The 17,578-nt window shown below is 40.1% G+C and overlaps 1 protein-coding gene across 3 annotated transcripts in view; it reads right to left on the bottom strand.

Moving 5' to 3' along the window:
- The window catches only part of PDE1C (phosphodiesterase 1C), a 573,123-nt gene that overhangs the window by 353,781 nt on the left and 201,764 nt on the right, over positions 1 to 17,578 (bottom strand). For all 3 annotated transcript variants that reach the window (XM_072598889.1, XM_072598887.1, XM_072598888.1), the window contains one exon: positions 6,414 to 6,585. In XM_072598889.1, coding sequence (XP_072454990.1) covers positions 6,414 to 6,585 — 172 coding nt within the window. The remainder of the gene's footprint in view (positions 1 to 6,413; positions 6,586 to 17,578) is intronic.

Below are 17,578 nucleotides of genomic sequence, written 5' to 3'. Positions count from 1 at the left end.
ACAAGGGCAGAGAGGGATGATAGAGGAGAGAGCAGATTGGTCATAGGGGCAATTAGAATGCTTGGTGTTTGGGGGGGGAGGGGATAAAAGGGGAGAAAATTTGGAACCCAAAATTTTGTTACAATGAATGTCAAATAAATAAAAAAAAAGAATCATACTGGGAAAATAATACAAGTAATTAAGACAAATTCAGTTGAGCAAGAAAGGGATTGGGTACCACAAGGGTTGATAGAGTCATTGCTACTGACAATCCACTGATTTCAAAGATTCTGGTTTTAAGTAACCGTTCTTGCAAACTATTGAAAGACAACAGGGTATAACAGAAAGTTAGCCTCAGAGTCAAGAAGATGTGAGTTCAAGTTCTGCTCTGACACATGCTGGCTGTGAGACCCTTTAGTCTTTTCATGCCCCTGGCAACTCTCTAAAACTCTAAGTTATAGCAGATGACAACTTGCATTTTAGTGGAAGGAATTCCTCACCAGGAGCTCCCTACACTGATTAAGGAAAAAGCCATGTTAATGATGTGCTAAGCTCAGTTGTTTCTGAAAAAGATCATGTGCAAGATGTTTGCACCCAGGGAAAAGTTCCAGTCATTCCCACCCCAGTTATGCCTCTACTTTGGGTTCTAGAGACAGCTCTGAAGAAGTAAGTTCCAATAAGGTTTTGGACATAGGAAGCATTGTTGACATAAGTGTTTAGATGCCCAGAGTGATGGCTTTGAATGGAGCAACATTCATCCGTAAAGAAAAGTATTTAAATACAAGCCTTCTGGAATGTTAGTTAAACATTTCTTCTCATGGCTGCATAGTGTGTAGAACTGAAGTTTCCCATATGGTCTATTTCCCAGTAATTAGACAAACATGGTAGATGGCATCCAGGGTATGGAGCACTCCCAGCCCAGGAACCTCAGACTCACTCCTTTGTTAGTCTTATAACACTTGCTCTGTCTCTCACTCTAACCATGCAGTTCTAAAATGGCTCTCTCCAGTTCCATGTAAGATTTGAAGATTCTTAGATCTCTTAGTGTCTGCAGCTCCAAGACATGAATACTCCAAGGAGCCAACATACTGACCTTGAACATTTTGCTCTTTTGAAAAATCATTGGTAGAGTGTGAGTATTGCATGAATATTGTAACAATGTGATGATGATGATGATGATGATGATGATGATGATGATGATGATGATGACGACGATGACGATGATGATGATGGTGATGATGATGATGATGACAATGATGACGATGATGGTGATGATGATGATGGTGATGATGATGATGATGATGATGATGATACATCAACAGAAAAGCTTTGAACCAATGATTGATTGACTGATAGAAAGGAAGAGTGGTTTTTTCTGGTAATTCAGAACTAGGGCCATCACCACAAAAGGTGATACAAGAGGCAGCCTCAAGATGGCCAGACTTAAGGATCAGTGGTTGTGTTCTTCTGTCTTTTTAGTCACGTCTGACTCTTCATGACCCCATTTTGGGTTTTCCGGGCAGAGTTACTAGAGTGCTTTACTATTTCTTTCTCTAGATCATTTATAGATGAGGAAACTGAGGCAAACAGGACAAAATGACCTTTTCTCAGGGTCACACAGCTCGTAAGTGTCTAAGGCAGGACCTAAACTCAGGTTATCTTGATTCTACGGCAGCTAGATGGCACCATAGAATGCTGGGGCTAGAGTCAAAAATACTCAACTTCCTGAGTTCAAAACCAGCTTAGATACTTCCTAGCTGTGTGGCCCTGGGCAAGTCACTTTACCCTGTTTGTCTCCGTTTCCTCATCTATAAAATGAGCTGAAGAAGGAAATGGCAAACCACTCTAGTATCTCTGTCAAGAAAACTCCAAATGGAATGTGAAGAGTTGGACACAACTGAAAAATAAATGAACTGAACACTTCCTGACTCCAGGTCTGGCACTCTATCCACTGTACCACCTAGTTGCCCTGATGATCAGTATAGAGAATATAAAAATAAATGATAGAAACTTTCCAATGTATCACTACAGGCTGCAAGTATTTAGTGTCTCCCAAATACCTAGCAGGATTTAATGGTAATTATCCATCAGAAGTTTGCTGTGTTGCATGAACTAACAAGAACAAATCCCCAAATTATAAATCCAGTCTTCATAACATCCTGCAGTTTTTAAGCAATAATTATATATGGGACCCAGTCATGTTTTCACTAACCAAACTATTGCCTACAGCTACCCAGCTATAACAAAGATCCATAAAGACTTGAGAATCATGGTTTCAATAGATGTCACCAGCCAAATATCCATAATAATTCAAGCAATAGTTTTCAAAGTTTAGAGACCAAGTGGAGAAACCTAAACCACATGAGGTACCTTCATATCATCACCACCATCCTGTCTGCTCTGAGGGTTGGACCATGAATATTTCCAATGAGCTAGGAGAGGAGGAGGCTTCCTAACACTTTTATTCAACTATTAAAAGCAGTTTTTTACCCACTTACTCCTTTTACCTCATATGCTCCTTTCTCTTTGAGCCTCACATCAATGCTGGGATATAGGTACCAGGGGTATTTTTTCCCTTTCTAGCCCTGAAAGGAAATCCCAGTAAAGAAGCATCTTCTACCAAAGCCAATGGGCAACTTCTTGGTTACTCAGTCTCAAAGAGTTGTCTGAACCACTCAGAAGGAATGAGTCACTCACTCACTCACACAGCCAAGTCCCAGGAAGGACTAGACCCAGATCTTTTTGAAGTCAACTTCCTATCCACTAAACTATGTTGCCTCTTCCACACTCATCTGCCCTTTGCCTGTGCCCTTCCCTAACACCAGCCCTCATGTACTTAGATCCAATAAAGTGGAAAATGAGAGGGCTTGAGGACAAAACAGTTATCATTTTACAGATAAGTAAACTGAGGTTCAGAGTGGTTAACTGACTTCTCCTAGGACAAATAGCGACAAAGCATTGGAGGTGAGATTCCAACATGCCTTCCTGACTTCTATTTTTCTCTACTGCCTTCCAAAGGGCATCAAAGCAACCAGAGAATGTGCCCTTTGCCCTAACTCATGGACCATATGCTTGATTAAAGAAAAAAATGAAAATAAGCTTTAGCCAGCTAAATATAGAAAATGATGCATCTAAAACAAGACCAGATGGCCATCTCCAAATGAGTCTACCCAGTGACAACTCCCAACGTGGCCACAGACATGGAAGCATTAATACCTAGTTGGCAAGGTTCCCAGTGGGAGTGCCCCACTGAGGATGGAAATGAAGGGTCTATTCCATTTGTGTATTTGTACATCACCACCACCACACATACACACACACGCACACACAATACACACACACGCACACACACACATAGTCCCAGCTTTTAGCTAGAAAAAACTCAAGGAGACTAAGCATTGTTCTCTTAAATCCTCTGGTGGTAAATTCTGAGTGTCAGGGAATTAACCAGCCTCTCCTGTTTAATTTCACTAAAATTAAGATGCAATTCCTTCTATTATTCTATTAAGAAGATGAAACTAGGAGAAGCCATAGAAGTCATACAATAAAGCCAACATTTATTATGTGCCTACCATGTGCCAAGCACTGGGCAAGGTTATGGGGATTATATGAACTGATGCAGAATGGACTGAGCAGAACCAAAAGAACAATGTACACAACAACACCAACATTATAAAGAAAAGCAATTTTGAAAGACCACAATGCTGACCAATGCAAAAAACAAGCACAATTCCAGAAAACTGATGATAAAGCAGACTATTCACCTTCTGACAAAGAGATAATGAACTCAAGATACAGAATGAGACATTTTCAGATGTGGCCAATGTGAGAATTCTTTTTATTTTGCTTGATTACGCATGTTTTTACAAGAGTTTGCCTTTTCTCCTTATTGCAGGGAAAGGGAGAAGTAGTGAAAGGGACAATGGGACAAAAAAGAGCAAGACAGAAAAGAAAGCAAAGATAAAATTTAAGAAATTACTAACTAGGAATTGGTCAGAAGAGAACAGAAATTACGCCAGAACAGATGAACATGAAAGCTTTAAAAGTTACATGTCAATTTTTATTATCTGTTTTAAAAGAAAGGCAAGCTGTATATAATGATCACAGTTTCATATATAATCTTCATTTTACTACATTTTACTATGAACAACAGAAATGCTCATTTTATTTGCTGTTTGCTAAGATAGGATAAAACAATGCTAATAAATAAATGAAGTGGGCCAAAACATCTTTTTTGAAATTATTCTGAGACTATCTGCAAAAAGATTCCTGTTCAAGCTTGTGGTATGTAAGAGTGAATTTTCTCAAATTTTTAAAAGGCAGCTAATCCTTATATAACAAAAATTGTGCCCAAAATTGATAAAGAAAGCACTCTGTTGAATTCCTTTTATGAGATAAATATGATTCTAATACTAAACCAGGAAAAGATCAAGGAGGAGCATTATAGACCAATATTACTGATTAATATTCGAGCAAAAGTTTTTTTAATAAAAGCCCAGGAAAAAGATTGCTGCAATAGATTATGAAATTATTCACCGTGATTAAGTTGCATATATAGCAGGGACATAAGGGTTCATCATTAGCAAGACAATTAGCACTATTAATCATGTTAAAAACAAAAGAAAACCACAGAGTTATATCAAATTAAACATAGAAAAGCCTTTCATAAAATATAACATTCATGGTTATTATGAATTGATGGTTTTTTTAAAAAAAATCATGAGAACAAAAGATCATCTTTAATATAATAAAGAAACATATATAACTAAAGCCTAACAGTATTCTAATGGAGAAATCCTAGAAGCTTCCCCAATAAAGACAGAGGTAAAATAAAAATAAGGAATCCCCCACCACTATTATTTGACATAGTTCTACAAGTAATATAAATAGCAATAAGACAAAAGAAAAAAATTAAGGGCAAAAACATCAGCAAAAAAAATCTAAATTATCTCTATTTATACATGACATGATGACTTATTTAGAATATCTCCAGAAAACCATCAAATCACTTAATTAAAATGATTAACAGCTTCCACAAAGTAGCCGAACACCCCACAAAAATGGTTAGCATTTCTATAAAGCCATTGAAAAAAAACTTGGAGGACATAATATGAAGGGAAATTCCATTCAAAATAATTACAAAATACATAAAATATGTGGAATCCAATCTACCGCAACACACTCGAATCATCATAATAAATCTAGGTTGATAGAATGGGGATAGCAAGGAATCCTGGGTAATAGCAATGTATTGAGAGTTTTGTGATAGAGCTAAGAACAAATAAAACCAGTAATAAATACTGTAAGGAGACCAACTTTGGGCCACAAGAGCCAAGACAAACATTTCATTTTATACATTCCAGCTAAGCAAAATCCCCTAAGGTTAATTTTTATTTCATCAAAGGATAGACAGGAAAGGAGAAGAAGGCAAAAAACTAAAAATATATGTTTAACAGGAAGGTTCAAGAATTAGAGCTTAATGCTAGTGAAGTAAATAGATCATTGCAGAACAGAGTAGAAAGATTCACAATTGAATTTAGGCAGGCAATTCTGCTCATACTACTGCTTTGATCCTAGGAGCTTTCCTTTGAGCTTTAAAGACACAAGGGTAGAAGGTTTGTTATTATATACTTTTCCTCTATATAGATGAACTATATCAAATGCCTTTGCAACCAAAAAACTCATTCATCCAACTCAAATTGGTTGTTCAAATAGACCCTTTTCTGTAGCATTCAATAACAACTCCAGATTAAATACTATTACCAATCAAAGCCAATCAAACATCAATGAGAAAAATTACATCACTCAAACACCAACACTAGATACCAATTCTAAAGACCACCACCAGTTAAATACCAATCCCAATTAAATACAACCTTGTTAAATGACAATACATTAAATGCAACTGTCAGTTAAGTAGCAACAGCAACCAAATAGCAATGTAAACCTTTTTTTTTTTTTTTTTTTGGTTCAGTATAGAGATTCAGCATTGGGAGATTCCTAAATAAGGAAAGTCATTCCATCTGTGCAGATCAGCAACTATTCTGCAAAATATAGTATTACAGATTTGCCTGACACTTGCCCCAGGTCACTGCAGAACTTGAATCCAGGTCTCTCTGAATCCAGTTCCTTTCTGTCTTCTCCACCATGCTGTCTCTCAATTAGTTACAACTGCTAATTAAATGCCTACACCACTCAAATAACCATACCAACCAAGTACCAACACTCAGCAACATCAACTATTTAAATGCCAATGATATTTTCACTAAACTTGAGAAAATCAAGCCGGGTATCAGACTGACTATAAACTTCTTTCTCAACCAATGCTCAGTTAACACAAAAAGATAAACTTAGGATGAAATGGTTTGCTGATCTGAGTAAAAATAATCACGTCATCAACCAACAGAGAAGAACGGTTCCACAATCCATCAAACCTGAACGATGTCTTCACTAAGGCTTCAGGGCTGTCCAATTGGGGCAGTTCATCAGCTAGGATTTCTTCTGGTGCCCGAGGATCGTGAACAATTGTTGGCTTCGGCTTTTCCTTGACGTTCCCAGTGAGTCCATCGATGAGAGAATTCCACAAGAAGTTCTGTGATTTGGACCCTTGGATCCAGAGAAAGAGCAAAGGTAAAAAAAAATCAGTCACTCAACAAGTTACTTTTCCAATACCTGGGAATTTAATTCATCATATAACATAATCCTGATAACATAGGATTTTCCCTTTTACAAAGCTGGTGGAAGAAATGGTCAAAGGCATGCTAACTGGTCTAATTTATTCCTGTTGTAAAATGCCAAGTCATTACACCTGAACATGCTGAATCATGGGTACTGCTACTTTACAACAGAAAATATCCTTAGTAGTGATTTGAAAAAATGTCCTGAATTCATGTCGCCTCAAAGCTCCAATTGATAGCCCCACCCTCTCCAAGGTGTGTCCACAGGATCATAGACAGAGCTGGAAGCAACCTCAAAGGTCATCTAGTTCAGCCCCTCATTTTACAGCTGATGAAGCTGACACCCATACAAGTAAGTGATTTGTCCAGTCACACAGGTACTGTGGATCAGAAGCAAAATCTGAACCCAGGTTCTCTGACTTCAGAGCCAATGAACCAGGTTTCATCAAGCCATCTTTCAAAGTGTTCTCTGTCTAAATGTGCCCAGTCTTCTGTATAACCCAGGGAAAGTCATTTCATCTCACAGGGTCTCAGCTTCTTCAATGGGTCATGGCGAAATGAGCTCCAAGAAGTTTAAAGGCCCCTCGTGGCCTCATCTCACTGATTCATAAAAAAAATATTTTTTGTACTTTTTGAAAAGTGAGAAAGTAAACAGGAATATTCATCTTCAAAATTCTGGCTGGTAACCTGGACAACTCTGGGGAAACCCATCTACACTCCTTGTCCCTTATGAAGTGGCCTGATTGGCCAGAAACGCTGGAGAATCAGAAGCCTACCAAGAGTTGAAATTTTAGGAAACACATTAGATCTTCAAACAGAAATATTGAGGGGGGGGGTTGTTTATCATTCAGTTTATTTTTTTCATTTTTACAGATGAGGAAACTGAGGCCTCTTGATTTAAAACCACAGTAATTTTCTAATACACACTACCCTCCTCCCAATAGAATCCTCTCTAATAACAAAGAAAAACAGTTAAACCAAAGTTGCTAAGAGAGACCTCATCTGACAATGAATGCATGCAGCACTTCCCACCTGAGGTCCGCTACCTCTCTACAGAGAGCACAGATGCATGTCTCATCATGTGCCCCCCAGTGCCAAAGCTAGTCATCACATTTAGTCAGAGGTCAGTTGTCTTTCAGCATTGTTTTTACTTTCATACTGAAACACTGTACACACTTTCCTCCTGGTTCTGCTTTGTTCCTCCTGTATCAGTTCATACAAGTCTTCCTAGGTACCTATGAAATCCTCACTATTCATTATTTCTTATGTCATAATATCTTAAGATTAGAATATCACTCTTGTAAGGGACAGGTGGCACAGTGGATAAAGCACTGCACCTGGATTTAGGAAGACCTGAGTTCAAATCCAGCCTTACTAACTTTGTGACCTTGAGCAAATCACTTAACCTGTTTGCCTCAGCTTCTTCAACTGTAAAATGGGGATAATAATAGTGTCTACCTCCCAGGTTTGTTGTGAGGATCAAATGAGATAATATGACTAAAGTATTTAGCACAGTGCCTAGAACATAGTAGGCAATATATAAATGAAAGCTATTATTACTATAAAACCGTAGATTCAGAGACACCCTTGAAGTCATCAAGTCCAACCTACTCATTTTACAGATGAGAAAACAGAAGCACAGAAAGGCTAAGAGATTTCCCCAAGGCTGCACAGCTAGTAAGTGCCTGATGTTTGAACCCAGCATCATCAATAAATATTTTTTAAGCATCTACTATGTGCCAGGCTCAGCCCCTGCCTTCCAGGAGTTCACAGACTGATGGAAGAGACAGCATGTAAGCAATCATGTAGAGATGACATAGACAGAGGGTAGACGGGAGGCAAGCTCAGAGGGAAGGCACCAGCAGAGGGGGTGACCAGCTCCCAGGCTCATCCATTGCTCTTGCAAGCCATTTCTTATTATTGATGGGAAACCACCTTTTTAAATGACTTTTGAAGACCACAAAGTATCAATGGGACTCAAAGAGAAAATGTGGCAGAATCTTTTCTTGCCCACCTTATGTGACCACAGACAAGTGCCTCAACCTCCCAGGGCCTCAGTTTCCTCTTTGGTAAAAGTGAATGGATTGGACTAGAGATGGCCTCTAATGTCCCTTCCAGTTCTAATGCTCTGGTCCTGTGACCTGGGAGAAAAAGTAATAAAATGGTCAGGGGCTTCAGGACCTCCACTTTCAGGGGCCTCCCCAACAGACACAAGTGAGTGTGTTCACTGATTAATGGCTAGCTATCCATGCTCCCCCAAAACAAGCAGGGTTCCCAAGGCTGTGAATCTTGGACCCCAGGGGCTGTAGTTATTTCAAGGGATTTGTGAATCCCTCCATGAACCAAGTATTATCAATTTCATTTTTATTTAGCTCCAACAAAACAGGCAGCATGAATAATAGGCCTCATGGTGACAGGTCCACATTATCAATGCTTCATTTGTGCCTAATAAGAAAATTGTTTGTGCAGACTGAATAAATAATGTGTCACAGAATCAGAGAACCATAGAGGGACAGCTGAAAGGGATCTCAGAGGCCACCTAGTATCACTCTCCCATAGCAGAGATGAGGAAACTGAGGAGACTTGTCCACAGTCACTCACCAGGACTGGGATCTGAACCCAGGTCCTCTGCAGCCAATGCCAGAGCGCTTACCACTGCACTACACTGCCACTTCTGTGTCTATGCAATAGAAGCCCAGTATAGTGCCTGGAATGTTAGGCTTGGAGTCAAGAAGACCTGGGTGCAAATCCTTCCTCTAACATTCATGACAGCTAGGTGAGAATGAACGAGTCACTGAAGCACTCTGGTCCTATAACATCTCCCCAGGATTTACATTCTATGGCCATGAGGATAGAGCTGGGAACGGGCCTTAAAGGCCATCCTGGCAGCCCCTCACCTTACAGATGAGAAAAAGGAAGCACAGAGAGCAAGTCACTTGCCCAGAGTCACACAGGCAGGAGGTGGCAACACTGGGCTGCAATCTGCTGTGATGGAGGGAGCGTCCCCCACTGACCAAACCAGATTCTTATATATCTGACTCTGTTTGTTGTTCCCTTTTTTTTTTTTTGATTTAACTTTTAACATTTATTTTCACAAAATTTTGGTTACAAATTTTCTCCCCTTTTATCCCCCCCCCCAAACCCAAGCATTCTAATTGCCCCTGTGACCAATCTGCTCTCTCTTCTATCCTCCCTCTCTGCCCTTGTCTCCATCTTCTCTTTTGTCCTGTAGGGCCAGAAAGCTTTCTTTACCCCTTAACCTGTATTTCTTATTTCCTAGTGGTAAGAGCATTACAGTTGATCCTAACACTTTGAGTTCCAACTTCTTTAGCTCTCTCCCTCTCCACCCCTTTCCTTTGGAGGACAAGTAATTCAATATAGGCCAAATCTGTGTAGTTTTGCAAATGATTTCCATACTAGTTGTGTTGTATAGGACTAACTATATTTCCCTCCATCCTATCCTGTCCCCCATTACTTCTATTCTCTTATGATCCTTTCCCTCCCCATGAGTGTCGACCTCGGATTGCATTCTCCTCCGCATGCCCTCCCCTCTATCCTCCCCCCCACCCTGCTTGTGCCCCTGTCCCCCACTCTCCTGTATTGCGAGATAGGTTTTCCTATCAAAATGAGAGTGCATTTTATTCTTTCCTTTAGTGGAATGTGATGAGAGTAGACCTCATGTTTTTCTCTCGCCTCCCCTCTTTATCCCTCCACTAATAAGTCTTTTGCTTGCCTCTTTTATGAGAGATAATTTGCCCCATTCCATTTCTCCCTTTCTCCTCCCAATATTTCTCTCTCACTGCTTGATTTCATTTTTTTAAGATATGATCCCATCCTCTTCAATTTACTCTGTGCACTCTGTCTCTATGTATGTGTGCGTGTGTTCATGTGTGTGTGTGTACTCCCACCCAGTACCCAGATACTGAAATGTTTCAAGAGTTACAAATATTGTCTTTCCATGTAGGAATGTAAACAGTTCAACTTTAGTAAGTCCCTTATGACTTCTCTTTGCTGTTCACCTTTTCATGGTTCTCTTCATTCTTGTGTTTGAAAGTCAAATTTTCTTTTCAGCTCTGGTCTTTTCATCAAGAAAACCTGAAAATCCTCCATTTCATTGAAAGACCATTTTTTCTCCTGAAGTATTATACTCAGTTTTGCTGGGTAGGTGATTCTTGATTTTAGTCCTAGTTCCTTTGACTTTTGGAATATCCTATTCCATTCCCTTCGATCCCTTAATGTAGAGGGTGCTAGATCTTGTGTTATCCTGATTGTATTTCCACAATACTTGAATTGTTTCTTTCTAGCTGCTTGCAATATTTTCTCTTTCACCTGGGAATTCTGGAATTTGGCCACAATGTTCCTAGGAGTTTCTCTTTTTGGATCTCTTTCATGCGGTGTTCTGCGGATTCCTTGAATAATTATTTTGCCCTCTGGTTCTAGAATCTCAGGGCAGTTTTCCTTGATAATTTCATGGAAGATGATGTCTAGGCTCTTCTTTTGATCATGGTTTTCAGGTAGTCCCAGAATTTTTACATTGTCTCTCCTGAATCTATTTTCCCGGTCAGTTGTTTTTCCAATAAGATATTTCACATTATCTTCCATTTTTCCAATCTTCTCGCTATGTTCTGTGATATCTGTCTTTCTCATAAAGTCCTTAGCGTCCATCTGTGCCATTCTAGTTTTGAAAGAACTATTTTCTTCAGTGAGCTTTTGAATCTCCTTTTCCATTTGGCTAATTCTGCTTTTGAAAGCATTCTTCTCCTCATTGGCTTTTTGAACCTCTTTTGCCAATTGAGTTAGGCTAGTTTTAAAGGTGTTAATTTCTTCAACATTTTTTTGGTTCTCCTTTAGCAGGGAGCTGATCTGCTTTTCATGCTTCTCTTTCATCCCTCTCATTTCTCTTCCCAGTTTTTCCTCCACCTCTCTAACTTGATTTTCAAAATTCTTTTTGAGCTCTTCCATGGCCTGAGCCCATTGGGTGGGCTGGGATACAGAAGCCTTGATTTCTGTGTCTTTGCCTGATGGTAAGCATTGTTCTTCCTCGTCAGAAAGGAAGGGAGGAAATGTCTGTTCTCCAAGAAAGTAGCCTTCAATAGTTTTATTTCTTTTCCCTTTTCTGGGCATTCTCCCCAGCCAGTGACTTGACCTCTGAATATTCTCCTCACACCCACCTCGCCTCCTGGTCCTCCCAGCCAGCGTTTGGGGACTGAGATTCAAATGCTGCTTCCCGCCTTAGGGCTTTTGGCGGGGGCAGGGCTGCTATTCAGTGTGAGAATTAAGTTCAGGTGGTCAGGTCGGGGCAGGGCCGCCCCTCAGGCTCAGTTCCCTCAGGGGGTTTATGTACAGACCTTCCACAATGGATCCAGGCTCCCACCCGCTTGGGGAGCCCCTGTCTGCAGCCGCCTCTCAGCTTCTATCTCCCGGGGGGCCCGAGCCATGGGGGCACCCCTCTCGCCTCTCGACCCGCCAAAGAGACTCTCTCACCCCCGTCACCTGTGGGTGGAGGGGCTTGTGCCGCCGCTGGAGATCCCGTCCCTGAAGCCTGCTCAGATCTGTACCTCTCACAGCCGCGGCCGCCGCAGGTCTGGGCTGGGCTCCGCGTCTGCAGCGCGACGGACCTTTTGCGAGAGGTTTGCAGGTCCCTCTGTGGGTAGAGGGACCCGCGTGGCCGCTGGAGATCCCGTCCCCGTAGCCCGCTCGGATCTTTTCCTCACGGTGTCGTGGCCGCTGCAGGGCTGCCCTCAGCTCCCAGTCCCGGCGCCCAGTCCGCAGCGCGAAGGACCCCCCGCGAGAGGTTTGCAGGTCTCTCCGGAACAGAAATCTCCCTCGCTCCAATATTCCGTGGCCTCTGAGTGCAGAATTCACCATGAGTTGGTCCCCTCTAGCCGTTCTGTGGGTTGTGGGTTCGGAGCTACGTGTATGTGCGTCTTTCTACTCCGCCATCTTGGCTCCGCCCCCCTGTTTGTTGTTCTCTTTCTCTTCCTCTCTTTTTTTCTCTGTCTCTATCTCTCTCTGTCTCTCCCTCCCTCCCTCCCTCCCTCCCTCTCTCTCTCTCTCTCTCTCTCTCTCTCTCTCTCTCTCTCTCTCTCTCTCACACACACACACACACACACACACACACACACACACACACACACACACACTTCCGCCTCTGGGCCCAGGAATAACCCATTTTTCCACCTACACAGAAACTGGCCAAGACATCCCTACACATCTATCTTGAGTTTTGCTTTAGGTGTTAGGGCCCAAAGCCTGAAGTTTGAAAGAGGGATAAGCCCATAAAATTTGAAGAGAAGCTAAATTATTACCGTATTTTCTTATTTCTTAAGTGCTTAATAAATGTTTCTTTTTAGTCCTTCAACAGTGCTCCCAATATAAGGAATAATGTTATATGATAAAATATATTGTTCATAATGCAGGCATCCTATGTTAAATATAATTATAATCTATCTATAATAGGTTATAATCTAAGAATATACCACATTAATTATATATTGCTATGTTCTATGCAATAATATATTACACATTGTAAATATATTACAGGTAATAAAACTTTACATAGTATGATCATATTTATATTGTGTGTTAAGTTACATGTGAATATTTAATAATAATTTGATTTACTATAATAATTATAGTGGAGCCATGACAACTTCCAAAATGGAGCTGTCGGGCCAAGCGAGCTAAAGGGTTAATGTAACACCCCATAGACCTTCCCAGACATGAGAAACCTCACCGAAAACTTGCCCCATTTAGAGAACAGGAGCTGCTCCCTTTCAATAGGCTTACTGTGCCAGAAGCTTCTCCTGCTGAGCAGCAGGGTATGAAGGACAGACTGTTTCTGCCACCTGGTGGTGGTATTATGGCATGACATACTTGGTGGGCAGTCTAGGAGGCTGGTCTCTCCCTTCAAAGTTATGATGCCCTGCATTGAACATATTATGTTCTTTCTTCCAGAAAGTTGCATGGTTTCTAAAACAGGGGACCAGAGGATCAGAAATGGAGCCTGATACCCACCTCCTGCCAGAGAACTTAAAATGTACTAAATGAGACAGAGGGGGAGAAAAGAGATAAAGTAAGAATTTATTTTGTCGGACTCTATATATTTATGGTGAAGGTCTGATTTTTCTTTTCTTGTTGTTATTATAGTATTAAAAAGTGAGAAGAAGGAATTTAAATAATCTGTTTTTTACAAAAGAAAATAGCATTTGTCTACCAAGAAGACTCCCTGAGATACTCACATAAACATCTGCTCCTGAGATCTGAGTCTGTTTGTAGTAAATGCAATGCTAGACTTGGAGTCAGGAAAACCTGGATTCAAGTCCTGCCTTTGATATTTACTACCTGTATAACCCTGAACAAACCATTTAAGATCTAGGGTCCCCAATTTCCTCTTCTGTAAATTAAGGGTGAGCAACTACTCCTCCTCCTGGCTTCCCTAACATCCTTCAAGTCTCAGCTAAAATCCCACTTCCCACCAGAGACCTTTCCTTATCTCCCTGTATTAACAAGCACCATAGCACACCCAGGGTGGCCTATTAGCACAGGTTCTTTGATCTGCTTTATAAAGGAAATACAGTTTCAAAAGGATTAACAATCCTTCTTTAATTAAATGTATCTGTCATTCACTAGTTCAGGGGAAAGGTTAACACCCTGAATGTGAAGAAAATACAGATAAAATACAAGCAGAGAAATTAGTACAAAAATTCAGCAGACAGTGCTCTTACTATCTGAACAAAGTAATACAACCACCTACATACACCACCAGATAGGAAAGTACAAACCTCTGAGCAGTGAGGGGGGGGGAGAGGGGGAAGGGAGGAAGAAGCCCTCTTAGCAAATGCCTATTCAGAGTCCCATCCAGGGAATCAAAAGGTTCTTCTCATGAGTGAACCCCCAAACCAAAATACCAACCTCCCAGTATATATAACAAAGACTCTGTTCCTCATTGGCTCAGAGTCAGTAGGCACAAAACCTACATGACTCAGTTCAGCTGTGAATCATCAGGGTTCAAAGGAGATCAATCCTTCACATGTTTTCAACGAGCCTTGGTAACCGAACTCTAGAAAGAAAACAACAAAAATCCCACTTTGCTTGCTCTTACACCCCCTTATCACTAATGCTTCCCCTCAGTTGATTATTAACTTATCTTGTCTATAGCTCTTTGGCATATAGATGTTTGCCAGTTGGGCAATGACAGTCTTTTGCTTTTCTTTGTATCCCCAGCACTTACCCCAATGCCTGGCACATAGTAGACATGTAATTGATGTTTATTGACCAGCTGACTGACTGACTGGTTTCCAAGGTGCCTTACAGCCCTAAATCTATAATATTACTATCCAATTACCACAAAGAGGTTTGAAAATAGTGGTGTTTAAACTATTCTTTTACTCCATAACCCAGGATTATCTTTGCTTTAAGGAAGTGGGCACACAGGGAAAGCATAGAGGTTCATTTTTGGTATGGGATTGCCAGTGCTGAGTTCTACACAGTTCATGGTTCACCTAGGCAAGTCTGTGATAAGACATATATCAGACATGCTGCCTGGATACTTTGCTTGCCCGAGGATCTCATTCAAACCCAAAGAAAAAAGACCAAAAGCCATCAAGCAGAAAAGCAAAGCATGTACTAGCTAGTAAACAACAATGAAGATATGTGCAACATAAATACACAATTGGACAACTCAACAAACTTTTGTAATGGAGCAAAGCATTGAATAAAAATTCAAGATGAATCAACACTATCTCTTTTTTTAATTAGACCTGTGCTTTTATTGGCCCTGGTAATTTTTCCCAGATAAATTCTCTCTACCATTGCAAGATATGGTATTGGGGCAGTGATCACAATCACTCACATTTGTATGAGGTTTAAGGTTTGCAAGGGGCTTTCCTCAAAACGACCCTGTGGCATAGGTTTGCTAGGTAGCACTTTTGTGGTCACAAAGAACTAGAAAGAAAGAGGATGCCTGTCCATTGAAAAATGGCTAAAGAGGTTGTGGTTCATGAATATAATGGGATATGACTATGCTATAAGAACTGATGGACAAACATTTCAGAGATAAGATTGATGTGGGAGAATTCAAGGTGAAGGAAGCAGAGCCAGGAAAACAATTTACACAATGACTAAAAATTTTATGTTTATTTATTTATTTTTAGTTTTCAACATTCATTCCCCAAAATTTTGAGTTCCAAATTTTTTCCCCACCCCAAAATGCCATGCATTCTGATTACCCCTTCCCCCAATCTGCCCTCCTTTCTATCATACCCCTCCCTTCCCTTATCCCCATCTTCTCTCTTTTCTTGTAGGGCAAGATAGATTTCTATACCCCAATACCTGTATTTCTTACTTCCCAGTTGCATGTAAAAACAATTCTCAATATTTAGTCCTAAAACTTTGAGTTCAAACTTCTCTCCCTTCCTTCCTCCCCATCCATCCCCACTGAGAAGGAAAGCAATTCAATATAGGCTATACATGTGTAATTTTACAAAAGACTTCCATAATAGTTATGTTGTGTAAAACTAACTATATTTCCCTCCATCCTATCCTGCTCCCCATTTATTCTATTCTCTCTTTTGACTTTGTCCATCCCCAAAAATGTTTACTTCTAATTACTCCCTCATTCCATTTGTCTTCCCTTCTATCATTCTCCCACCCCACTTCTCCCCTTCTCCCCTACTTTCCTGTAGTGTAAAATAGATTTTCATACCAAATTGAGTGTGCATGTTATTTCCTCCTTAATCCAAATGTGATGAGAGTAACCTTCAATTTTTCCCTCTTACCTCTCCCTTTTTCCCCTCCATTGGAAAAGCTTTTTCTTGCCTCTTTATGAGAGATAATTTGCCCCATTCCATTTCTCCCTTTCTCTTCAAAATATATTCCTTTCTCACCCCTTAATTTCATTTTTTTAGATATCATACCTTCCTATTCAACTCACCTTGGGCTGTGTGTGTGTGTGTGTGTGTGTGTGTGTGTGTGTGTAATCCCTCCAACTACCCAAATACTGAGAAAAGTCTCAAGAGTTACAAATATTGTTTTTCCATGTAGGAATGTAAACAGTTCAACTTTAGTAAGTCTCTTATGATTTGTCTTTCCTGTTTACCTTTTCATGCTTCTCTTGATTCTTGTGTTTGAAAGTCAAATTTTCTATTCAGCTCTGGTCTTTTCATCAAGAATGCTTGAAAGTCCTCTATTTCATTGAATGACTATTTTTCCCCTGAAGTATTGTACTCAGTTTTTCTGGGTAGGTGATTCTTGGCTTTAATCCTAGTTCCTTTGACTTCTGGAATATCGTATTCCAAGCCCTTCAATCCTTTAATGTAGAAGCTGCTAGATTTTGTGCTATCCTGATTGTATTTCCATAATACTTGTATTATTTCTAGCTGCTTGCAATATTTTCTCCTTGAGCTGGGGACTCTGGAATTTGGCTACAACATTTCTAGGAGTTTTTCTTTTTGGATCTCTTTCAGGAGGTGATCAGTGGATTCTTTCAATATTTATTTTAATAATTTCATGAAAGATGATGTCTAGGATCTTTTTTTCATGGCTTTCAGGTAGTCCCATAATTTGTAAATTGTCTCTCCTGGATCTATTTTCTAGCTCAGTTGTTTTTCCAATGAGACATTTCACATCATCTTCTATTTTTTCATTCTTTTGGTTTTATTTTGCAATTTCTTGGTTTCTCATAAAGTCATTAGTTTCCATCGCTCCATTCTAATTTTTAAAGAACTATTTTCTTCAATGAGCTTTTGAACCTCCTTTTCCATTTGGCTAATTCTGCTTTTTAAAGCATTCTTCTCCTCACTGGCTTTTTGGATTTCTTTTGCCAATTGAGTTAGACTATTTTTAAAGGTGCTATTTTCTTCAGCATTTTTTGGGTCTCCTTTAGCAAGCTGTTGACTCACTTTTCATGATTTTCTTGCATT

The sequence above is a fragment of the Notamacropus eugenii genome, chromosome 3, assembly GCF_028372415.1.
Source record: "Notamacropus eugenii isolate mMacEug1 chromosome 3, mMacEug1.pri_v2, whole genome shotgun sequence".
NCBI classification, from domain to species: domain Eukaryota; kingdom Metazoa; phylum Chordata; class Mammalia; order Diprotodontia; family Macropodidae; genus Notamacropus; species Notamacropus eugenii.
Note: the sequence above shows the minus strand (reverse complement) of the source record. Positions and strands in the feature narration are given on the sequence as shown.